Source organism: Ovis aries, chromosome 7, assembly GCF_016772045.2.
Source record: "Ovis aries strain OAR_USU_Benz2616 breed Rambouillet chromosome 7, ARS-UI_Ramb_v3.0, whole genome shotgun sequence".
Classification (NCBI taxonomy): domain Eukaryota; kingdom Metazoa; phylum Chordata; class Mammalia; order Artiodactyla; family Bovidae; genus Ovis; species Ovis aries.
In genome coordinates this window covers 65,598,792-65,621,375 of record NC_056060.1, presented here as the reverse complement: position 1 = coordinate 65,621,375, position 22,584 = coordinate 65,598,792, and the positions used below count along the sequence as shown (strand labels likewise).

The 22,584-nt window shown below is 40.4% G+C and overlaps 2 protein-coding genes across 3 annotated transcripts in view; one reads left to right on the top strand and one right to left on the bottom strand.

Annotated features, from left to right (window-relative positions):
* Positions 1-22,584, top strand: part of WDHD1 (WD repeat and HMG-box DNA binding protein 1) — a 151,753-nt gene that overhangs the window by 58,235 nt on the left and 70,934 nt on the right. The window lies entirely within an intron of this gene.
* MAPK1IP1L (mitogen-activated protein kinase 1 interacting protein 1 like) lies at positions 7,236-21,048 on the bottom strand. 2 transcript variants are annotated; one of them, XM_060418089.1, is made up of 5 exons: positions 20,891-21,048; positions 19,503-19,590; positions 13,949-13,970; positions 12,575-13,267; positions 7,236-11,604 (listed from the first exon to the last, which is right to left on the bottom strand). In XM_060418089.1, exons 3-5 carry the CDS (start codon positions 13,964-13,966, stop codon positions 11,593-11,595), a joined length of 723 nt encoding a protein of 240 aa, XP_060274072.1. In that variant the 5' UTR covers positions 13,967-13,970; positions 19,503-19,590; positions 20,891-21,048; the 3' UTR covers positions 7,236-11,592. The 2 variants fall into 2 exon arrangements, with proteins under 2 accessions (XP_060274072.1, XP_004010712.1); XM_004010663.5 differs by lacking the exon at positions 19,503-19,590.

Sequence of the window (22,584 nt, the reverse complement as noted above, 5' to 3'; positions counted from 1 at the left end):
GAGACCTGCGTCACAGAGGGGAAAGAATGCAGCTGGGGGTACTCACAGAGCTGAATTTTACCCTGGGACTCAATGGGATAATGCAATTCAAGCCCTTCGGAGACTGTAGTGCTCAAAACATGATAGCTGTTCAATTATTAGGTGCTTCCTGGGTCTTCTCAGAGTCAACTGCGCCTCCTGCATCTGGAACATCACACTGGATGAAAACGGCCTGTTTACTTTTCTCTTTCCTCTGCCAGACTGTAACACATAGAAAAAATGCCTTCCAGGTTCCATGATATGTTCATATTTGTTGAGTGCCTATGACATCAAGCAGTAAATTCTTTACCTGGATTACTTCATTTAATTCTTAAAACCTTGTGGAGGTAGGAATTATTGTTATCATCCAATGTGATATATCTTGTTCTAGTCACTAAACTGTGTTCAACAGTTTTGCAACCCTGTGGACTGTAGCTCGCCAGGCTCCTCTAGACAGTGTATTAAAAAGCAGAGACATTACTTTGCTGACAAAGGTCTATCTGGTCAAAGCTATGGTTTTTCCAGTAGTCATGTATGGATGTGAGAATTGGACTATAAAGAAATCTTGAGTGCTGAAGAATTGATGCTTTTGAACTGTGGTGCTGGAGAAGACTCTAAAGAGTCCCTTGGACTGCAAGGAGAGCAAACTAGTCAATACTAAAGGAAATCAGTCCTGAATGTTCATTGGAAGGACTGATGCTAAAGCTGAAACTCCAATACTTTGGCCACCTCATGCGAAAAACTGACTCCTTGGAAAAGACCCTGATGCTGGGAAAGATTGAAGGCAGGAGGAGAGGGGGATGACAGAGGATGAGATGCTTGGATGGCGTCACCGACTCGATGGACATGAGTTTGAGTAAGCTCTGGGAGTTGATGATGGACAAGCCTGGCGTGCTGCAGTCCAGGGGGTTGCAAAGAGTCAGACATGACTGAACAACTGAACTGAACTGACTGAGGTTCCTCTGTCCATGGGATTTCCCAGGTAAGAATACTGGAGTGGTTTGCCATTTCCTTCCTTAGGGGATCTTCCTGACCCAAGAATTGAACCTGGATCTCCTGCATCTCCTGCACTGGCAGGCAGATTCTTTACCACCGAGCCACCAGTAAGTGGTATATATGCCTGGTCAGGTTCCAGAAACTGTGCTCTTTACACTGTACAAATACGACCTCATCCTCACTCTAATTATGTTTCCCTCCCTTTTCTCCATTTATCCTGCCACCACCATGGAACATATCCTCCCAATCATCTCCTCCTGTGTGTAGGGACTGTCTTTACTCTAGGATTCTCTTTGTACTAACCTAACCCAATGCCTTATATAATCGGATGCTTTATAATCACTTCTCCACTTGCCTCATGCTGGGTTTAGGTATCTGTTATACTTTCACTAGACTGAGTGGACCACTGGACAGACTCTATGCTTTTGTGGGGTTTTTTGGCCACACTACAGCATATAGGATCTTAGTTCCTTGACCAGGGATTGAACCTCTGCCCTCTGCAGTGGAAAAGTAGTGACCTAACCACTGGACCACCAGGGAGTTCCTGTGCTTTTGTGTTCTTAATGACAACCATCTGTTTCCTAAAGCAACTGAGATTTTGTTATTAGGAAAAAATAAAACATTGATACTATGTATGACTGTATGCTACTGATATATATCTGAATTCTGGCCTTCTACCTTTCTTAAAGAGGGTCTGTGTGAAACTGGGGTTTCCTTTCAGTATTATGTGCTCAGGCTCCATATGCTTTAGCATATAAATTGTACATCCCAAAGAGTATTACATATCTTTGGAACCAAATAAAATAGAGTGAATGCTCATGTATAGCCATCATCCCTATCAATAGAACAGTATCAGACTCTATCAAGTCCTCATGCACATATCTCAATTGCCTCTCCTTCCAACCGTCCCCCTGGTAAATGCTAATATGCTTTTCATTAAACAGAGTATGAGTTGCTTGAGAGCAATAATTTTCTAACCAATAAGTCAGATGTGACCCCCACGTATTTCGTTATAAAAGGTACTAGCAGCAAATGGATATTCAAATGAAGTATTTTGAGGTTTCACTTTCTATTCAAACATTTCATCAGATGTTTTCAGTGAGCTGTTTCCAGTTCTAACTTCACCACCACTGCAGCATAATAATGCACTAAGCACAGATGTGTCAACTAAATTGTGGTCAATGTGAAAAATTTATTTTTGCCACAGCGGGGGACATGTGCTTTTATGACAATGCTGTCAGAATGCTAAGCTAGGAAGATGCTGCAGGTGGTGAAGATCAGTATTCAAACCGTTGGTGTACCAGTACACCACCACCAAGGAGAAATGGTTTCCTCGACTCCAAGAACTTTGCCATGTAACCATGTGAGAAGACTTGAGAACTTGGTTGTGGCAGCAGAAATTCTTCTAACAGCTTGATGAAGACTAGTGTGGTAACACCTGAAGCACTGAATCCTTACAGGAGAGCCACCAGTTTTGGTATTCAATGTGCCTCAAAACAAAAAAGATGGAAAACTACTACTCCTGCCAACTGTTACTTTAGACATTTCTGAAGTGGTTTAACAAGTTTTCGTCATTTATTTCCTGCCACTAATATACCCTATGTTGATAATTTCACTGTCCCCTCCCCTCTACTATCATTGTGAATGAGAAGCACTCCTATCAGCCCAGGACTGGAAATGAAATGCAGTTCTACCAGAGATTTGCTGTTTGTAGGCAGCAGCTAAAGAGCCTCTGAAACTGGACATAGCTTTCAGCATCAGTTTGTGACAGGATTAAGTTAGGAAAGAACTTGGAGCTTTAAGGGAAATTGCTTCCAGAACGGGGGGAAAAAAGACATTTGAGGTTATGAGGCAGAAACCTTTGGACAGATGCCCAGAAAAGTAGGAAGCCTATTCCCATCTCTCCTTCTCAATATCTAGCATCTCTATTTAAAAAGTCACAGCTTCCTGGTCTAGGATCAGAATGTGCTCTTTTTGTTGGGAATTTTTTGAAGGCAATTGTGGCTGCAATTAAGTGAGATATTGTTCTTCACTTTAATAAGATGCAGTGTAAGTGGCACTCTAGATAATATATGTGAAGGAAAGGTCAATTATATGCTGAAACATGTTTTTTTTAGGATGATTTTTTATCTCAGGAAACAAACATGGAAAATCTCCATTTGCTTTCCAGTAGTCAAGATAACCATATAATTTATCCTTAAATCCAGACCCTTTTGAGACTACAAGGAGTGTGCTATTAATTACACCTGGGCAACATAAACCAGAGTTGTCTCAGGCAAACTGGCATGTATGATCACTTATAATGCATCCTTTGTGTTTAATAAACATACCAACACACTGTGTACATTTTAGCCTTCAAGCTCGACTGATTCTGATTTTACCAAGGTCTTTTAATTTGCCTGACTTCCTGGTGGCTCAGACTGTAAAGTGTCTGCCTACAATGCAGGAGACCTGGGTTCAATCCCTGGATGGGAAAGATCCCTTCGAAAAGGAAATGGCAACCCACTCCAGCATTCTTGCTTCGAAAATCCCATGGATCGAGGAGCCTAGTAGGCAATAGTCCATGGGGTCGCAGAGTCGGACATGACTGAGTGACTTTTATTTGTTCTTAGTTGCATGTGAGACTTAATTCCCTGACCAGGGATCGAACCCAGGCCCCCTGCATAGGAGCAGAGTCTTAGCCATTGAACCACCAGAGAAGTCCTGACAATCTGATTTTTTTTAAAAAGCATTTATACAGATACTGTATATTATTAGATGTGTAATTTTTAGTTATGCTAATATACTAAATAGAATCATTTGGCTAGAGGTAAGAATGTTCCACTTTTCCCTCTTGGTACTTTGAGCATTATCATCTGTTTTACAGATAAGGTAAATCAGCACAGGAAGCTAGTCAATTGCGCCAAATCACACTGCCAGGCTGAGCTCAAGGTTAAAAGCTCTGTGCATGAATCCCCAGCAATTGTGCTGCTCACTGAATCATGAACAGCTACATTCTAGAATTTGATCAGATTTCTATTACATACTCACCAGAGGTGGAGACTTATTACCACCTTTCAGATAAGAAGTTTTGTGAAGTTTGTAAACAGGCTTTTCTTAGTTCAGGTCAATCGTCTTCGTTCCCCTTCTATAAACAGACCAAGATCCAGTCCTGATCGTTAGTCCTGTAGTTTGGTCTTTTTTTGTAAAGATTTCTTTGGGCATTCAAGAAGGGATCCAGGTATTCATTAAGTTTAGCACTTGGGATTTTTCTGTGTTGCAGTAACTAAGCAACAGTTAAGAGGTTTTAACTTAGCATGTCCTGTATTGGCAAGTTTAAAAAAAGAACTGTCAGGCCATACTTGGCAGAACCTCCCTTGGACTCTCCCACCCTCTGTAGAGTTCCTGTACATCTTGGCTGCTCATCTACTAGTAACAGAGACCTCTTTTGTCTCAGCCACTCTGACAGCCTTGTCCAAGCCTTTGCCACTTGGGGGCAGATGGATAACCAGTGTCTTCAATAATCAGTAGGGCTGACACTAGTGATTCGATCATCCAAAACCTTTTGCTAACAATTCTCACATCCATATTTAACCTACTTTAAAATGCTACACCTCTGATGATTGTTTATGAAAATACAACTCAGTAAGTTAGCTGTTTAAGAACTGTGCTTATTTACCAAACTGCAAGGATACCCATTTCAAACACTAGCTTTTTAAAGTATCTGATGAAACTCATTCAGCGACATAAACTGTGTGAAAGGTATGAAAGTGAAAGTTAGTCGCACAGTCGTGTCTGACTCTTTGCGACCCCATGGACTATAGCCTTCCTGGCTTCTCTGGCCATAGAATCCTCCAGACAAGAACACTGGATTGGGTTGCCATTTCCTTCTCCAGGGGATCTTCCCGACCTGGGGATCAAACCCGGGTCTCCTGCATTGCAGGCAGATTCTTTACCAACTGAGCCGCTAGGGAGGCCTATGTGAAAGGTTTGCTATGTAACATTCAATGCTATATGGATTTGACTTCCCAGATACACAGTTTTGGAAGCAGTGCTATAGCACTGAGGCAACCACGGCAGGCACGTGTGAGATGGAGAAGCTGTTCTTAGGAAAGCTGCATTTTGCAGCAAAGCAGAGCAGAGTAAAACTTGGCCATCAGTCACACCTGACTGTACTCAGTTCCTTAACATACCAGGTTAGGCTGTCTCTACCTCTTAGCTGTAGTTTCATTATCTAGAAAATCGAAACTAAAAACTGACCTTTAGTTCTGTTGTAACTTAAATTCCAGGTGTTAAGAATTCAGTGGGCCAAAGTATATAAAATGTACATTAGAGCTATCGTTATCAGCTCCCAGGAAATGAAACTGGTTAAGTAGGACAATACATGAAGCTCAGTTTAACTTGGCCTCTTTATCTAAAAAAGTTAACCAGATGAGTGTCTTCCTAACCTCCCCATAGCTTTGGAAATCTACTCAGTGGTGTCTTAAGGGGACAAGAACAGGTCAGGATGTCCACTTAAAGAGGCAGAGGTCTAGACTGATAATCAAGGAACTGCATATATAAAGGTATCTGGTACTGGGTATCTGAGCAAGGTATAATCTAGTGGACACAATCTTTAAGTCTTGATGCCATTCTCATGTAATTAGACCTTGGGGTTTACTTAACCTCTTTTAAAGATATTCTTACCTCTAAAAAAGGCTCTTTTTATCTGTCTTACAAAGCAAAAACTTATCTTGAGTGACACTAACACTTTAAGCATAGCTTAGAAATCTAGATGGAGGGAGATTCTACTGTAATCTGATCTCAGGTAATCTCAACTAGATGTGGTCTAAAATAATAGCTTTAAAAGTTTAAAAGGAGCCAAACTTTCTGTCCCCTCAAACACCTTATCTGTGTTATAAACGAAATTGTGCCCCCTTTTCCCCCCAATCCATGTTTAAGTCATAAGCTGCAATGTAATGGTTTATGGAGATGGGACCTTTACAGTGGGAACAGTGTCCATTTAAGAGTCCGCTGAGAGCTTTCCTCTCTACGTGGGAGCAAACGGTGAGGAGCTGCTAGCCAGGAAGCGGCTCCCACCAAGTAACCGAATCAGCTGGCATCTTGATCACGGACTTCCTAAATTCCAGAACCATAAGAATTTCTCGTTTGAGCCATCCAGTCTATGATCCTTTGTTACAGCAGCCCAAACTGACCTATAGTGGAATTGTGGAACTGCTTCAGGGAAAGCAGAGAGGAACCAAGCTGAACCTGCTTTGTCTTCATTCCTGGAATCTCAGAGAATTAACACAAAAACCTGCCCCCGTGAGAATAATGTTCAGATGCTGTAGGAACAAACTCTAGGACCAGATTCTCTTCCGGTATTAGAACTCTACTGCACTGTCTTGTCTAAAGTGTGCTTATATTAATAGTTAGGATTCTACTTTACTTTAGAGATCTGTTGCAAAGGGACTAGTGCTAACTTTTAATATGGTGATGAAACTGCTTGTGTCAGATATCCAGGCAAGAACATGTTTGCCAAAGGAATGTCATTTCATGATGGGAAAACCTCCCAGCCCTGCTCCAGAGTGGTCTTATATTTCACTACCTATTTCACAGCTCCACTTTAAGTGGGTCCTTTTAGGAGATATGAGTTAAGACATCAAATGCAAATTTTAAAAAAAAACAACACTTTTTTTTTGAGGGGTCCAAAGCAAAAAGCAGAAATCCTTTTCAAAAATAGAATATACCACAAATTAATTCACTCATTTATAGCCCCACTCATATCGGGTTTCAAGAAATGCTAGCAAACCCCCTGTGGACAGAAAGCAGCAACTATATGCCAAGTTAACAATGTGACCCTTACTGCAGGCACAGCAGCATCTTTTGTAGAGGAAAGGAGGGGTGTGCGGCAGCAGGGGCAGATAGGGAAGGCTCCCTGATTTCATGTGCACAGATAACCTGGTTACAAAGAATAGGCCAGCCTTAAAGGGAGGAGAGGGGATCCTCACCAGGGACACTGCGTGGCTGAAAGATGGGTTTGTGGAGGAGGCATGTTCCCAGGCAGCCTTAGTGAATGCAGGTCACATGAAGGGGGGGGGGGGTGTCCCCTCAGGCTGTTTTTCTTTCTTTATGACAACAAATTTGTAGTTAATTAGGCTCTGGACTTTTTCTGGGAAGCCCAGAATTGGGCCTAAAGATTAAAATAAGTGAAAAAACCGCAAAACCATGAAAATACATTAAAAAAAAAAAGTTTTCAGGTATAATACACAAAAGCAAACAAGTTTATCTTAAAAAATATCAAGTATCACATCCATATACTATCCCTAATTATAATTACGTCTTAAAGCAACATTTGTCTTTGTTTACAAATACAGCAGCAGGTGATAAAACCTAACATCTCCAACGGATTGCTTACAGTTTATAATACAAACAAATGTATATGTGGCAAATCACATTTTAGGCAGTTTAACTTAAAATGCATAGACAATTACATACATTAAATTTGTCATTATTAAATCAATGAAAAAATTACAATATCAAGGAAAAAATACAAAACCTTTATAGAGCACACGTAAGAAGTCAAGTTTACTTAATGGCAACAAATCGGGATCTGCTGATCAGTGGCAGGCAGTGAAAGTGCCTTTATCCAGGGGAAAACTGAAGAGGCAAAACATCCCGTTACTCTGTGTGCTTGAATAGTTCCATCAACAAACACTACAGTCTTGAAAAGCATTTTCTTACTTAAAAAAAGAAAAAAGGTATTCCATACTTTGTTCTTTAAATGCCCAAAGGCTAGTCCAAAACTTCCACCAGCAAGAATACTAAAATGTTTATCCAGGGAACTAATACTGGGTGTACTCATCAAATCTGTAATGCCTGCCCCTACCTAGGCTGTAAGCCTCTGAAGGGCATCCTCTTCATCTCTGTATCTCTGGCATCTGACAAAAGCACCTGGATTATGGACATTTAAGTGTCTGCTGAATGAATGCAGTCTTCAGAGGCTTTCTATTGCCAGAAGCTTGCATGGCCATTTCTTTAATACCAATTATTTTATTGGCAATTTTTGTTTTACCTGGCAGAATTCTGAAATTAAAAAGAACAGTGCCTGTCCTCAACACTAAATATTGCTCTATTAAGATAAAATTATAGTCTTCCCTGAAAGCCACCCACCACTTTCTATGCATAGTACAGTGGATCAGTGTGATCCATCTGAATTAAGCCTTATGCTTTTCAAAAACTTGAACACTTGAAGGTCTGTGCTTAGGTTTAATTTCCAAGGTTTATAAACCAGGCATTTTATAAATCTAGCACTATTCAGGGTGAGAAAGGAAGACACTGGCACGAATCTCCTCGAAGTGTAGGCAACTGACTGATTTGCAAGCTAGGCACAGTATTTTAACTCAAACTCTTGAGTAGAGCTATGCTGATATACACAAAGTTCCAAAAGTTGTACATCTCAGTACAAAAGGTAGTACTAATAACTGTGAGGTAAAAATATCAGGGGCAAAATCGACTCGTCTCCTAGAAAATATTCCAATATCCCACTGTAGCGGTGTGACAGACCACCCCCTTTCTTCTCTGCCCCTTTATTATTCTCTGTCCATGGAATTCTCCAGGTAGGAATAATGGAATGGGTAGCCATTCCCTTTTCCAGGGGATCTTCCTGACCCAGGGATCGAATCTGAGTCTCCTGCATTGCAGGCTGAGCAATTACTGTCTGTCCATTACTGTCTGAGCCACCCTTATTATTCTCTACTGAAAATGGTAAGCAATAAAACTAACAAAGGAAGGAGGCCCTTTAGTAATTAAAAAATGCACTTATTCCTGAATAATCAATATATTACTTTACAGAAAACAGGGCTATGCAGTCAGAGCTGTAAACAGCTATCTTCAAAAGCATTAGGCCAAGTCTAGTAAGACAAGCCAAGGCATTGTAAGCACTTCTTTAAGGAGCCTTGATTTTTGAGGACTGTGTGTATGAGTGAGGACCCAAGGTCTGTATTTGAATTTCTGCCACCTTTAGGCTCAACAATTTGAAAACCTAAGATCCTAACTCCAGACATACTATTCCTCAACACATCTCAACTATCTCCATCAAATTTATCTTAAAGTTTCTGCTCTGAAAGTCCAAATGCCAGTATACTTACTGCATACCCCCTTAAGGCCAAACATACTTTCTAACAAGTAGCCTGTTCCACAAACCAATCTCAGCCTAGCATAATTTGTTTTAAAATATTCCCTAGTAAAGACAAAAAACCTTAGATGCTTTCTTCCATTTTGCCCTTGAAACAACTTCTGCTTTTAACTCCACCCTGAACCCCAAAATACCTGCTGGCCCAGAGTATGTTTAAGAATTGAGATGTCCCTCCCCCAAGTAGAGAAATTCTACTTCCTTCAATTTTGATTCATTAAAAAAATTTTCCCAAGTGTCAGTTGGAAAACCCTTAAAAAGCCAATTTTAAAATGGCAGTCTAGGGCACGCTGGGCAGTGTGGGTCGCAGCAGTTAATATAAGGGATAGTAGTTCCAAATCTTGTATTCATGGCCCTTCCAATCCTTTAGCATAAGATTTTCTCTCATAATAATATGATTCCACAATTAAGATTCCCAAACTTGCTACCTCTTCTTCTTGTAGTCAAACATCATCCTCTCTAGTGTTAAATATTTTATCTAAAGCCAGAGCTGTCAACTTATCCCAAGGTAGGACAATGAAAATAAGCAAAAGGAGAGAGATCTTTGTTGCCATCTCACTTTTCCTATCATCCTTCCCAAATTAGCTAATATTATGATATTAACTGATAATTTAAGCTATGATACCTTCTAAGGCTACTGCCTTACAAGTTGAAGGCTAGAACAGATTTCAAGAGTACTGTAGATAGCTGCCACTTGTCCCTGCAAAGAAGTGAAAGAAAAAGATTGTGCCACTATGAAAAAGCTAACATTCCCCAGTCTGAAAATACCTAAACAAATTAGTTTCAATTCTGAAAGCTTGAATCTATCATTTACTTAAGGGAGCCCTAAATACTGAATGTTACTCTAGAAAGTTGACAATCTTGCTTTCTTAAAAGGAGGTAGCTAACAAACCATTAAACTGGCAGCATTTGGCATTCTTGACATTTTAACTATAAGAGAGATAAAACCACCAAATATTTTCTTTCTAAGCAAAAGTAAGAGCTCCTGCATAAATCTCTCATATATTGGTCAAGAAAGTCACAAATACATTTTAGTAACCTAATGGATACATTCAAAATTTCAAAATGTTATTGACAAGTAACATGGTCAGTTCTATCCCAAATCTAAAAATATGATTTAAAGATAAGGTGCCAAAAAGCTATTTTGAAGGTTACAAACAACACTTATTTTTAAGTAACACAGTCACACTACTTTAAACTCAATTGTAGAGATCTATACTTTATGATTATGCTCAGTGTTAGAGCTAGAGAATAATTTTTGGGTGGCACTCATTCTTCTACCTATTTACCTGTCTTACTGTCAACAAATACAGAACTGAACTGTTAACCATAAGCACTTTACAAACAGATCCAGGAAAACTATGGGAGACACAATGACATAGCTTAACCAGACTCTGCAAGACATTACCATATTTCGATCACACTTCTACAAAGAACAGTCATGTCTGTATGACTGAGGTTCTCTAAACATAACTTCTGTGTTTGTGACAGACCCCTAGAGGGGGCCAGTTTTCAGTATCAGGGAGGAATTACGGGATGTGCCCCTTCTAAAAAATTGAGGGAAAGGGGACTACAGGAAGGGCCCTGTAGAAGAGTGTTTTGTGGGAATGCAAATTACTTATTACTATGAAGTAGTTCCCAGGGTCTCCTCCAATTTGAGGTTCCAGACAAACGAGAGAATTATTTCCTCCTTGAGCTCTTCCCAAAGCAATATGGACATTCAGTCTATTCTAAAACAATACAAAGAGATCACCAATTCTCTAAGAATATAATTTACATTTACAAAGAAACAAGTTTCCACAAAGGGCATATTTTAGCACTGCATGGCCCATCTGGCTAAAAATAAGACTTATCAGTGGAACTAAAAACGAAGGAAAAGTTTTCACTAAAAGCTCAAGGATAAAAATGAACTCAACATCTGACAGTAATCACCAACAGTTTTAAAATGTATATCCAAATTTTAACCTCAGAAGGACCAGGTTTATTTATCCTGTAGAGAGAACAGCTCAAGATGTTGAGAAGTATCATTTGTTTAAATTATGACAATGGGATTGTTTTCAAAGTGTGTTTATTTGGGGGAAAAAGTGATTATATAAGTGTTTAGTTTCATAATTTAAACAAATTGAAAAGTCTGTTTTAAACAAATTGTAGCAAAGAGCTATTCAATATACGTAATTATTTAACTTTCCATAAAAACCAAATAAAAATCACATTTGAATGATTTGTTTACATTTTTATCTGATTGTATCCATCAGATGTACTATACATCCAAGCACAAGAGGCAGACATCTTCTGAGAGGTGCAAGAGTTGTTCTTTCATGAATGCCCTCTAAGAATAGGGAAACAGCAATTTTTATATATGCATTCAAGTGCATATATCTATGTACTTCAAAAAGCAAAGCGTCATCTCTTCATCCATTGTTAACTTAATGGTAAGACTGCAATAGAAAAAAGAAAAAGTAAACTTCTAGATTTTGTACATGGAGTTTATTAACTCCTTGCTGTGACTTAAACTTATTGCTTAATAAATCCAAACAGCAAATCATCACTTATTCTGGCATACACTTTACTGAAATATTTAAAACAATATACATATGGCAAAAAGTTACACTAATTAAAAGTTTCAGGGACACTTTATTAAGATTAATTGGTTGTGATTAATCTGGTTGGAGATCTGATTAGTCCTTTTAAGAATAAACAGATTTTCTTTTCCCCTGTGGAGAATGTGACTTGGCTCAATTCATAGGGGAACATGGTGCTTTTCTACTTGGTCATATGCCCAAGACAGGTCCTCAACTAAGATGTCAACCCTACTCCAGCTTGGCTGACAGTAGAGCACACAGCATTACATATAATTGGCAATGCAGAAGCGTGGGATAATCTTGAGCTCAGTACTGTGAAGGGTCTAACATAACCCTGGCTGAGAAACACGACAGCTGCGTGAACGATGGGCAACGTTACACATTCATGGCTCTGGATTCTCTGAAAATCTACCTCTATATCTAGCCAGACTGAGAGAGATGACTTCCATTGAACTTTGTGCTTTGGTTTGATGCTATCAAAACACTACTGAGAGAAGTTAAAAAAAAAAAAAAAAAAAAAAGTCCAATGAAACACATCTCTGAGTTTACCTCAAGAATGCTGTTGAGGATACCGCTTACTACATTACAAATCCTTTGAGGGATATCTGAGCAATTTCTGTATTTTTAATACCAGGAATACCTGTGCTTTCATCCTTTTAAATGCTTTATCTAAATTTGTCTGAAGGTTGAAATTTACTTATTTTATATACACACCCCTTAAAAAAAAAAAAAGGGTTTAAAAGCTTTCTAATTGTCCATCCAAAACTGGAGAGTTTTTCAGCTTATAGGACTATTACTGCATGTTAATAACAAATTAAACACTCACATGGGGGCCACCAGGCATCGGTGGAGCACCAGAAGGTCCTGAAGGCACTTGAAAAGGATTATTGGGAGTGGGATACAGTCCTGGTGTGGGATACGATCCTGCAGGGGCAGGATACGGCGCTGGTGGTCCCCAGGCTCCTGGTGGCACAGTGCCCCATGGAACAGGTGGGGCCGCCCCTGGTGCCTGGGGAGGAGGAGGAGCGGGGTATGGCCCTGGAGACGGATATGGCATATTGGGGGTGGGATACTGCCCTCCCATTCCTGGTGCCCAGGGTCCCGAAGACATGGATCCCCATGGACCTAAAGGACCAGCTGCAGTTGGATCTGTGGGTGCACCATATGGTCTTGGAAGCTCAGGAAAGGGCATATTTGGTGTAGGATATGGCCCAGTGGGGCCAGGGCCTGGATAAGGACCCCCAGGTGGGGGGCACGAGGGTCCAGAAGGAGGAAAGGGAGCCGGGGGTCCCGGAGGCGGTCCGGTGGGAGGCACGGAGGGGTACATCCCTGTTGGCGTTGGTCCAAAAGGCACGGGGGAGGGTGTTGCACTTGGCGGGAGTCCAGATGGCACGGCAGGTGGAGCACTTGGGTTATTCCAGGGGTTGGAACCTGGCCAGCCTTGAGGAGGTTGGCCGGGTTTTGTATTGCTCACAGCAGAGGTTTTGGCAGGGGAGTTTTCAGGTAGCGCATCTGCCAACTGGAATACAAAACAAGCATGTCTTATTGATCTTATTCAGGGACAGGCAATGCCATACACGATTATCAACCTATGAAGGATGGTAAGCTATCAGGTCAGGAATTCTTCAAAAGCCAAGCTGTTCCGTTTAAAACCACTTCGTTTAATACAAAATTTGGGAGTTTCCTTGAATATCAGCTTTACAATGCAAATTCCTCAGAGAAGCTCAAGTTTTCTAAATACAACTGATCAACACAGTATGAACTGAATCCTGGCTTTTCCTCAAACAAGTGACATACCTTCTCTGAGCTTTGGTTTCCTCATTTTCAAAACAACAGTTTAGGGTTAACCTGAGGCCTAAATGAGATAACTCACTCAATGCACTTAACACAGTGCCTGGTACACAATTATCAAGAAATGTTGGCTATAATTAACACTATCCGGTTAAAAGAAAACAGAAGTAAGCCTTTAAAAAATTATACTTAAAGATTCATCAAGAAATAAGTACTACAGAATGCATTTTCAAATATTATAGCTAAATTAAGACAAATCATCCATCAAAATCACATGCTAAAAAAAAAAAAAAAGAAGAAGAATCACAAAAAGCATTTCTTTTAAATTGGAAGACTTCGGGCCCACAGTTAGGACCATGTCTTTTTTCAAGAGCCAAAAAACTTATGAAGAATAAATGCATCAACTTACCGAAAATTCATCAGACATTTTCCTAAAAACAAAACCAAAACAAAACAAAAAAAGAAGGAATATTTCAAAACCAGTTTATTATATTTTATATTCTTTAAGGAATTATGCATATATTATTTTATTTAAATGGAATCTTAATAATTTATAAAATTACTTTCTTCATGTAGGAAAAATCTCCAAAATAGTTCATACACCCTGATAAACTTCATCCCTTTTTACTGGCTATACAGTATATAAAAGTGATCCATAATTTACTTTGTACTCTCAAGTTGGTGGCTGTTTAGGCTGTTGCATTCTGAGTTTTTTAAAATGACGACACTGTGAACATCTCTAAACACCTATCTTTTTGAGTCTATTACGAGGAAAAAGCACTAGAAGTGAAATACACAGTCAACAGGTAAGGCCATTTAAAATCCATCTCAAAAAGGCCATCCCAATTTACACTACCTTTTTAAAGCTCCTCTTCACCACTGGATGTTACTAAATTTATACATCATTTTCAATGACAGGTTAAAGATTGGCATCATGTTTTAACTTACATATGATTATTAATTAAGTGGAAAGTAGAGCATTATTTAAATTTAATACCCCATTTAGACTTCTTTTTCTGTGAATATGCTTGGACCACTTTCTACTCATGCTATTTCCCAATCTATTCTAAGAAAGCAATCACTTTTTAAGTTTTTGCTTGTTCCTTGATTTCATATAAACAGAATAATACAGTATGTACTTTTTTTGCATTTGATCATTTTACTAATTAGTACTACTAGTACTAGTTTGACTCAGTTGTGTCCGACTCTTTGTGACCCCATGGACTGTAGCCTACCAGGCTCCTCCCTCCATGGGATTCTCCAGGCAAGAGTACTGGAGTGGGTTGCCATTTCCTTCTCCAACTAATTAGTAGTACATCTCTCTCTTTTTTTTTTTTTTAATGCTTTATAAGACATTAAGGGTATTAGATGACACACAAAAAATTCATCTATGCTTTCTAATAGTATTTATACAGTTTAACTTGTTTAAAAATCTTGTTTTTCTTTCAAATAATAATTACTGAGTAATCTTACTCCTTGGAAGAAAAGCTATGACCAACCTAGATAACGTATTGAAAAGCAGAGACATTACTTTGCCAACAGAGGTCCGTCTAGTCAAGGCTATGGTTCTTCCCAGTGATCATGTATGGATGTGAGAATTGGACTGTGAAGAAAGGTGAGCGCCGAAGAATTGATGCTTTTGAACTGTGGTGTTGGAGAAGACTCTTGAGAGTCCCTTGGACTGCAAGGAGATCCAACCAGTCTATTCTAAAGATCAGCTCTGGGTGTTCTTTGAAAGAAATGATGCTAAAGCTGAAACTCCAGTACTTTGGCCACCTCATGAGAAGAGTTGACTCATTGGAAAAGACTGATGCTGGGAGGAATTGGGGGCAGGAGGAGAAGGGGACGACAGAGGATGAGATGGCTGGATGGCATCACCGACTCGATGGACACGAGTTTGAGTAAACTCCGGGAGATGGTGATGGACAGGGAGGCCTGGCGTGCTGCGATTCATGGGGTCTCAAAGAGTCAGACACAACTGAGCGAATGAACTGAACTGAATCTATCTTTTCTTAACTGATCCAACAAGCTACCTTTAACACATTCTACAGCTGCTATTGATAACAAACACTGAATATCTATCTACCATGCTAAGTGCTTTAGGTGCATAATCTCACAAATAGATGCAGATTCTATTACCACTCCCAGTTTACAGCTGGAGAAAAGGAAGCTTAGCAAGTGAACTTGTTTCAAGTCACAGAGCTAGTGACAAACACTGAGATTCAAACCCAGGTACAGTCTGATTCCAAAACCATCAGGCCACAGAGCCTCCATCATTTCCCAAAGGTCCTGTGAACACTATTCTACTGATCCACAGTATAACATTCCATCTTATTAGGGCAGCTTTATACTTTTAAACGAATTTTATGACCTACTATTACTATTTTTTCGGGTTTTCCTGACTACTGTCATGCTTCTTTTTTCTAAGTCACTTTGTGAAACAAACAAAAAACCCCAACAGCACAACGATAAAACATAATTAAATTTACAGATTTAGGGGACATCTGATATATTTAAAATATATAAATATTATCATTTGAGAAACAAGGTATATCATCCTGGTACCCATCACAGTCATTTATTATCACTCAATAGTTTTTAAAAATCAAGACTCATATACATTTTTTGTGAGTTAGATTTCTAAATGGTAAACTTTTTTTCATGGTTGTAAACTGGGTCTTCCATTATGTTTTCTAATTGGTTGGTTGTTCATATACGGGAAAAGCCTTTTAAATTTTAGTGTATTACTTTTGTAAGCAGTGACATTACTGAATTATTTCTGAAAGTCTCTCAGTTGAGTCTCTGGAATCTGCAGATAAAGAATTATGCCATTAGCAAAAAATAATTTTACCTTCTCCGCAATGTTTATACCCTTTTTCTCTTTTGCATAAGCTAGAATTTAAACAATGAAATGTTAAATAAGATAGTGCGAACACAGTAGTCTTCCCAACTCTCCTGGTAATGCTTATAATGTTTAAATATGATTCTCATTTTTAGTTTTGAGATTTTAAAAAATTACAGTAAGGAAGTTTCTATTTATGCCTATTTTTGCTAGATTTGGTCTTTTTTTTTTTTTTTTTGCTAACTTAAAACCCACTGAATTTCTTCAGATTTTTTATGCATCTAATGATTTGATCTCACAGTTTTTTTCTCTGCCCCACCAGTACACAATTCTGCCCCACCAGTACACAATATAGTTATATATATGTTGCTTAATATTGAGCCATTTACAGAGTTTTAGTTTGTGTGGTATGGTTATTATGTGGAATGATAAAATGAACAGGAAGCCTGCAGTCACAACACCTATAAATTCATAAGCACTTAATTTAATAAGATTCATAATTCATACGATTCATTAATTCATAATTCAACAGCTCTTAAATTCATAAGATTAAAAAACACATCATGAATGTAGAGCAAATATATTTATCCATTTGTTTCCATGTTAAGGTTTTATACTAAAAAGTAACATCACACAACAGTAGATTCTTAGGACTAACACTTGAAAGAAAGTTGATCGATGCACAAGTTTCAAGTCTACCTAAGACAAACATTCTTTTCACACAGGGTGAGCCGTTTAGAAACAGAAAGTGGTTCTGTATCAAAGTTCACATTAATTCTGGAGCAAAAAACCTAACTAAGCAACCCCATTCAACTTCACCTGGTCTTACAGTTCAGGTTTTTAGAATTACTCATTTCCTTCTTAGTTTTGAAAAACTATGGTTAATTAATCATAGCATGACATTAAAATCTAACTCTGGCTTTCAAAAGTTTAAATTCAACATCAAATCCTGGGAAGATAGAGGAAATAATAAAGCCTTGACGAAAGGGATTAGAAATAGAGGTCACTTCCTGTTTTACAGCACTGCACTGTAAAGCAACTTGTTCTCCTGCCCAAACAGTATCAGTTGGAAACATTCCAATTTACTATTTGGGGAATACTTTCACCATAAACTGGTTAAAAAAATAGAGCTGGACATCAGTACTCCAATCTAGAGTACAATCCAATAGAGTGGACATCGAGTAGACTTGCAAAAAAACCCCCAAAACAACCAACAAACCATTGGACTGCCAGGAAATCTCCCCAAACCCTACATTTTCTCAAGGAAAAAAAAAAACCCTCCAAAACATACAGATTATGCTAATTAAGATGAGTCCAATGTGATCTTGAACTACAAAAAAAAAAAGTTTATAATCAAGGAAGACTTTAATGTTTCGTTTTGGAAAAATCTAAAGCTGTCACTTCCAAAAGTTTCCATTAACACTTTATGGCAATACACATCATGTGTAAAATAAATAATTGTATTTTCTGAAGAGCAATTTTAAAACAAGAGTACATAATTTCTTTCAACTAGCACTAGAAACAAAGCATTTCTGTAACACCTATGGCCTTTAGAATAAAAATAGTAATTCAATCATGGGGGAGTTCTAAAAAGTTGAATTACTGGTGAGTATTGGACAAGGAATAAGGGCCATCAAACTGTAGGAGTCAAAAACAGTATGGGACTACACAGTTATGAAACCTGGACACCAAATCTTTTGTCTGAATCTTTTGACAAAGACAGTTTTTAGCCAGAGACCACTTCTCTCATCAGCAAAACAGTTACAATTCCTGACTACTTCACAGATAAGTAAAATATCTAAAAATCTACAGTTATAAACAAGATATTTATTGAGTCATTAAGCAAAATCAGGATTTTTGCATTGACTTGTTTAGTATGGGGAAAGAATACTGGAAATATATTGTACTGAAAATATAAATTTTGAATGAGCATTTTTATGTGATAGTTTCTAGTATTGTCATTTATTAGCTAACACTCTGTTTTACATTTGGACAACTTAAGAAATTGGGATCTGCATGTTTTTGAACATTTTAAATTACTTAAAAATATGTAATTAAAAAAATAACTTTTCAACAAGGTCCTGTTAGTCCTATTTTCTACACTCATATTTATTGGAACCTAAGTGCTTGGTACTGCATTGGGCCTTGGGGAAATGAATAGTCTTAGGTGGAATAAACACTTAATGGCAGTTCAGTCTGGTGGAGAACTACCATTTAAACAGTAGGCTACCTGCGGTAAGTGCAGGGCACTATGGGAGCACCCTGAAGAGCTCCTAAAGGTATCAAGGAAAGGATTATCAAGGGAGGAATCCTGAGGAGTCCTGTCTTTGCAGTGTGGGAGAACAAAAAGACCTGGGGTAGGCCCTAGGGAAAGGAGCAGTTTGTGCAAAAGCTGGGGCAGGGACATATAAGCAGATCAGATTGGCTGCAATGTAGAAAGGGGAGGAATATGAAAGCTTCAACCAGAGAGTCTCTAGACCAAAGTTTGACCATCTCAGAGATAGCTCACCTCAATGAACCTGTTACTTCAACTATAATAATGGGTCCTTAAGGTCAGGGCTAAATGGGTCAGGACTAAATGGGACTGGTAAATCAAGTGCCTATAGTAAAAGTGCCTAGAGAACATAAATAAACATATCATCTTCTCTTCCTCGGTGTACGGGCTACTGCATATGGCTACAAGCCTGGGGAGGGGGGTCGGAGGGAAGTTCAAGAAGGAGGGGACATATGTATATACCTATGGCTAGTACAGGCTGATGTATGGCAAAATCCAACACAATACTGTAAAGCAATTATCCTTCAACTAAAAAAGCATTAGAAAAATAAAGGCGTGCACACCACAAGTATTTAAAACTAGGTAATGCTGCAGTTCACTGGTGGGCTCTGGACAAGCCAAGCTGTGCCAACCCCAGAGGTGAAAGCTGACAGTAGTATCCACCTCACAGATTTGCCGTGAGACTTACACAATAAATCTCCTGGTCACCGTCTGGCACGTAGCAAAAACTCAACAGGTGTCAGTTTCTACAAATTGCTATGATAGGTTTGTAAATTTTTACCTGCAGTTCTCAATTTAGAAACTTCTAGAAATGAAAGAAGTGTTCCCGTTTGACATAAAACTTACTTGGTGGACTTCCCTGGTGGCTCAGACGGTAAAGCGTCTGTTTACAATGTGGGAGACCTGGGTTCGATCCCTGGGTCGGGAAAATCCCCTGGAGAAGGAAATGGCAACTCACTCCAGCCTGAAAATCCCATGGACAGAGGAGCCTGGCAGGCTACAGTCCATGGGGTCGCAAAGAGTCGGACACGACTGAGCGACTTCACTTTTCATCGCTGCACAAATATTAATGCTGGATTGGGGACGCTGCCCCGACTCCGCTGGTGTGATCTCTCGTCTTTGTACCTTATCGTCTTTCTAAAACCTAAAGATAAAATTTTAGGATTTCTGAATTCCAAAACACACTGGTCCCAAGGATTTCAGTTAAGGGGCTGTCTCTGGGTCTCCATTCCTCGTGGAGAGAGAAAAAGGGACATTCCAGTACACATAACTCAAGTTTCTGAAACAAACTAGCTTTGAATAGAAAGTTCAGAGACACTCGTATTGAGAAAAATGTCTATTCCTCCTGCCCGAAGACCACTATTCCCGAACAAAGAGCTTCTGAAAGATTTCTGAAGGGTAACTTCGTCTTTAATGGAGGGTTCGTTTTCAAAACAAACTCACAGCCATGAAGCGTACGAGCGTGTATTTCTTTAGTAGCAACCCTATAAAAATGTTTTTCGTCTTCTGTCAGATGAGTATGCTTCCATGCTTCAACATTACTATCCCCATTTATTAAAAGCGCTACTCTTGGTTTTCAGAAGAAAACGGTCCAAAGCCACCAGGCGCTCCTAAATCCTAAAATAAGGGAGCACTACAGAACTCAACACTTCTCAGTTTGTCATGGATATTCATCTGAGTATCTGCTAGGAACTCCTCTAGAAAATGATGACAAAAAAAAAAAAAGATGAGCAAAACCTCATATTGCGAATAATCTTAAACTAGCGCCAAAGACTCCTACAAGAATCTTTCAGCCTTCCTCTCCCTTTCCTTAGCAATTAATGAGTAGGGGAGGGAGTCGGGGCCAAGGGGCGCTAGGCGGGTAGCCCTTCAGAGCCCAGCGAACAAAAGGAGTCCGGGATTAACCGGAGCGAACCGGCCTCCGAGCGGGTCGCGCCCGCCCGGGAAAGGGTGGGGGAGGGGCCAGGCCCGCTCCCCGCCCCGCCCCCCGAGCCAGGCCTGACGTCACCCGCCGAGAAATCCATCGCTACGACGTCACCCGCCCCCGACGCCCTCTCCTTGGGGGCCTAGCGGGCTGATTGCCCACAGCGGAGAGGAAAACCACGGGGAGAGACTCTTAGCCCCCGGCCCCCGCGAAGAGGCGTCTGAGGCACCTCCGTTACTGTCCCCGCGTCCCGCTTGGGCGGGCTCCCTCGCTCTCCTCCATGACCCCCCTAGCGCCGAGGCAGCCTCACCCGGCAAGATTCGAACTCGCAGCAAGATCTAGAAGTGGCGATGGGTCCGCGAGAACTGGGCGCTGAAGAACCGAGCGTAGCCCGACCGACGGCAGCGGAGACGGGGGCGGCAGCAGCACCAGCAGCGCGCGGCTCCTCCTGGCGCCGGAACAGGAAGCGCCGTGCTCGGACGCGCTGCCCCCACCCGGCTCCGCCTCCCCACTGGTCGGCGGGGCCCGGCCGCGCGCGCCCTCCTCAGGGCCCCGGTGGAACTGCGGCCAGCCAGTCCACGGCTGCTCGGCTGTTTTTCTCTCGGTGGGCGGGAGGAAAGATCCCTAGTTTCCCGGAGTTCTGAGTGTCTAAAGGAAACGCCAGTGGCGAGTTGCGCTCTGGCAGCCTGGAGGAAATTGTCTCCTGGAGAGGCTTGAAAGCAAGTTCTGGATTCCCTACACTTGCGGCATTTGAGAGTTAGGCCTCGAAGCTGGCTAGATGTGAATGCCTTCTAACCCGGGGCACAGATCCGTTGGCCAAAATTGTGGAGAGCTAAAGGAAATGGCAACCCACTCCAGTACTCTTGCTTGGAGAATCCCCTGGAGGGAGGAGCCTGGTGGGCTACAGTCCATGGGGTCGCAAAAGGTCGGACACGACTGAGTGACTTTTATATATTCTATGTAAAGCAACACTGCAGAAAAGTGAAGACGTTTGCAAATGGCTTGACAAATTGATATTAACAAAAGGAATGGATATCTTTGCAGGTTTTTTCTGATCAATATTTTTTTCTCCCCGTAGTTTAGTTTTGAATAAACCTTTACCTATCTACTCTGTGACAGACCCCAAAGGGGTCTGACCGCAGCGGTCAGGGAATGTGCTAGCTAACAATGAAGATGTCATAATTACGTGTTGTGCAAAATATACATATATAACACGTACATATGTTTTAGTGTAAAAATTAAAACGTATGCAGTATTATTAGATTTTATTTTCACTTGCTGTTAGTGGATTGGAGGGTGGACGTTTTACTATTAGCTTCTTAAACGAAGACTTATGTGGGTTTATTCCACAGCACACGTAATTCCCATACTGAAAAATGAGCGATAGAGAAACTTCGAACACCTAAGCCTGGGGAAAGTGAGAGAGGAGAGTGAAAAATTTGTCCTAAAGCTCAACGTTCAGAAAACTAAGATCATGGCATCTGGTCCCATCAATTCATGGCAAATAGATGGGGAAACAGTGGCAGACGTTCGTTTTTTTCTTTTTGGCTCCAAAATCACTGTAGATGGTGACTGCAGCCCTGAGATTAAAAGACGCTTACTTCTTGGAAGCAGTTATGACCAACCTAGACAGCATATTGGAGAAGGCAATGGCACCCCACTCCTGTACTTTTGCCTGGAAAACCCCTGGCCGGAGGAGCCTGGAAGGCTGCAGTCCATGGGGTCGCTGAGGGTCAGACACAACTGAGCGACTTCAGTTTCACTTTTCACTTTCATGCATTGGAGAAGGAAATGGCAACCCACTCCAGTACTCTTGCCTGGAGAATCCCAGGGACGGGGGAGCCTGGTGAGCGACTTAGCAGCAGCAGACAGCATATTAAAAAGCAGAGACATTACATTGCCAACAAAGGTCTGTCTAGTCAAGACTATGGTTTTTCCAGTAGTCATATATGGATGAGTTGGACTGTAAAGAAAGCTGAGCACAGAATTCATGCTTATGAACTG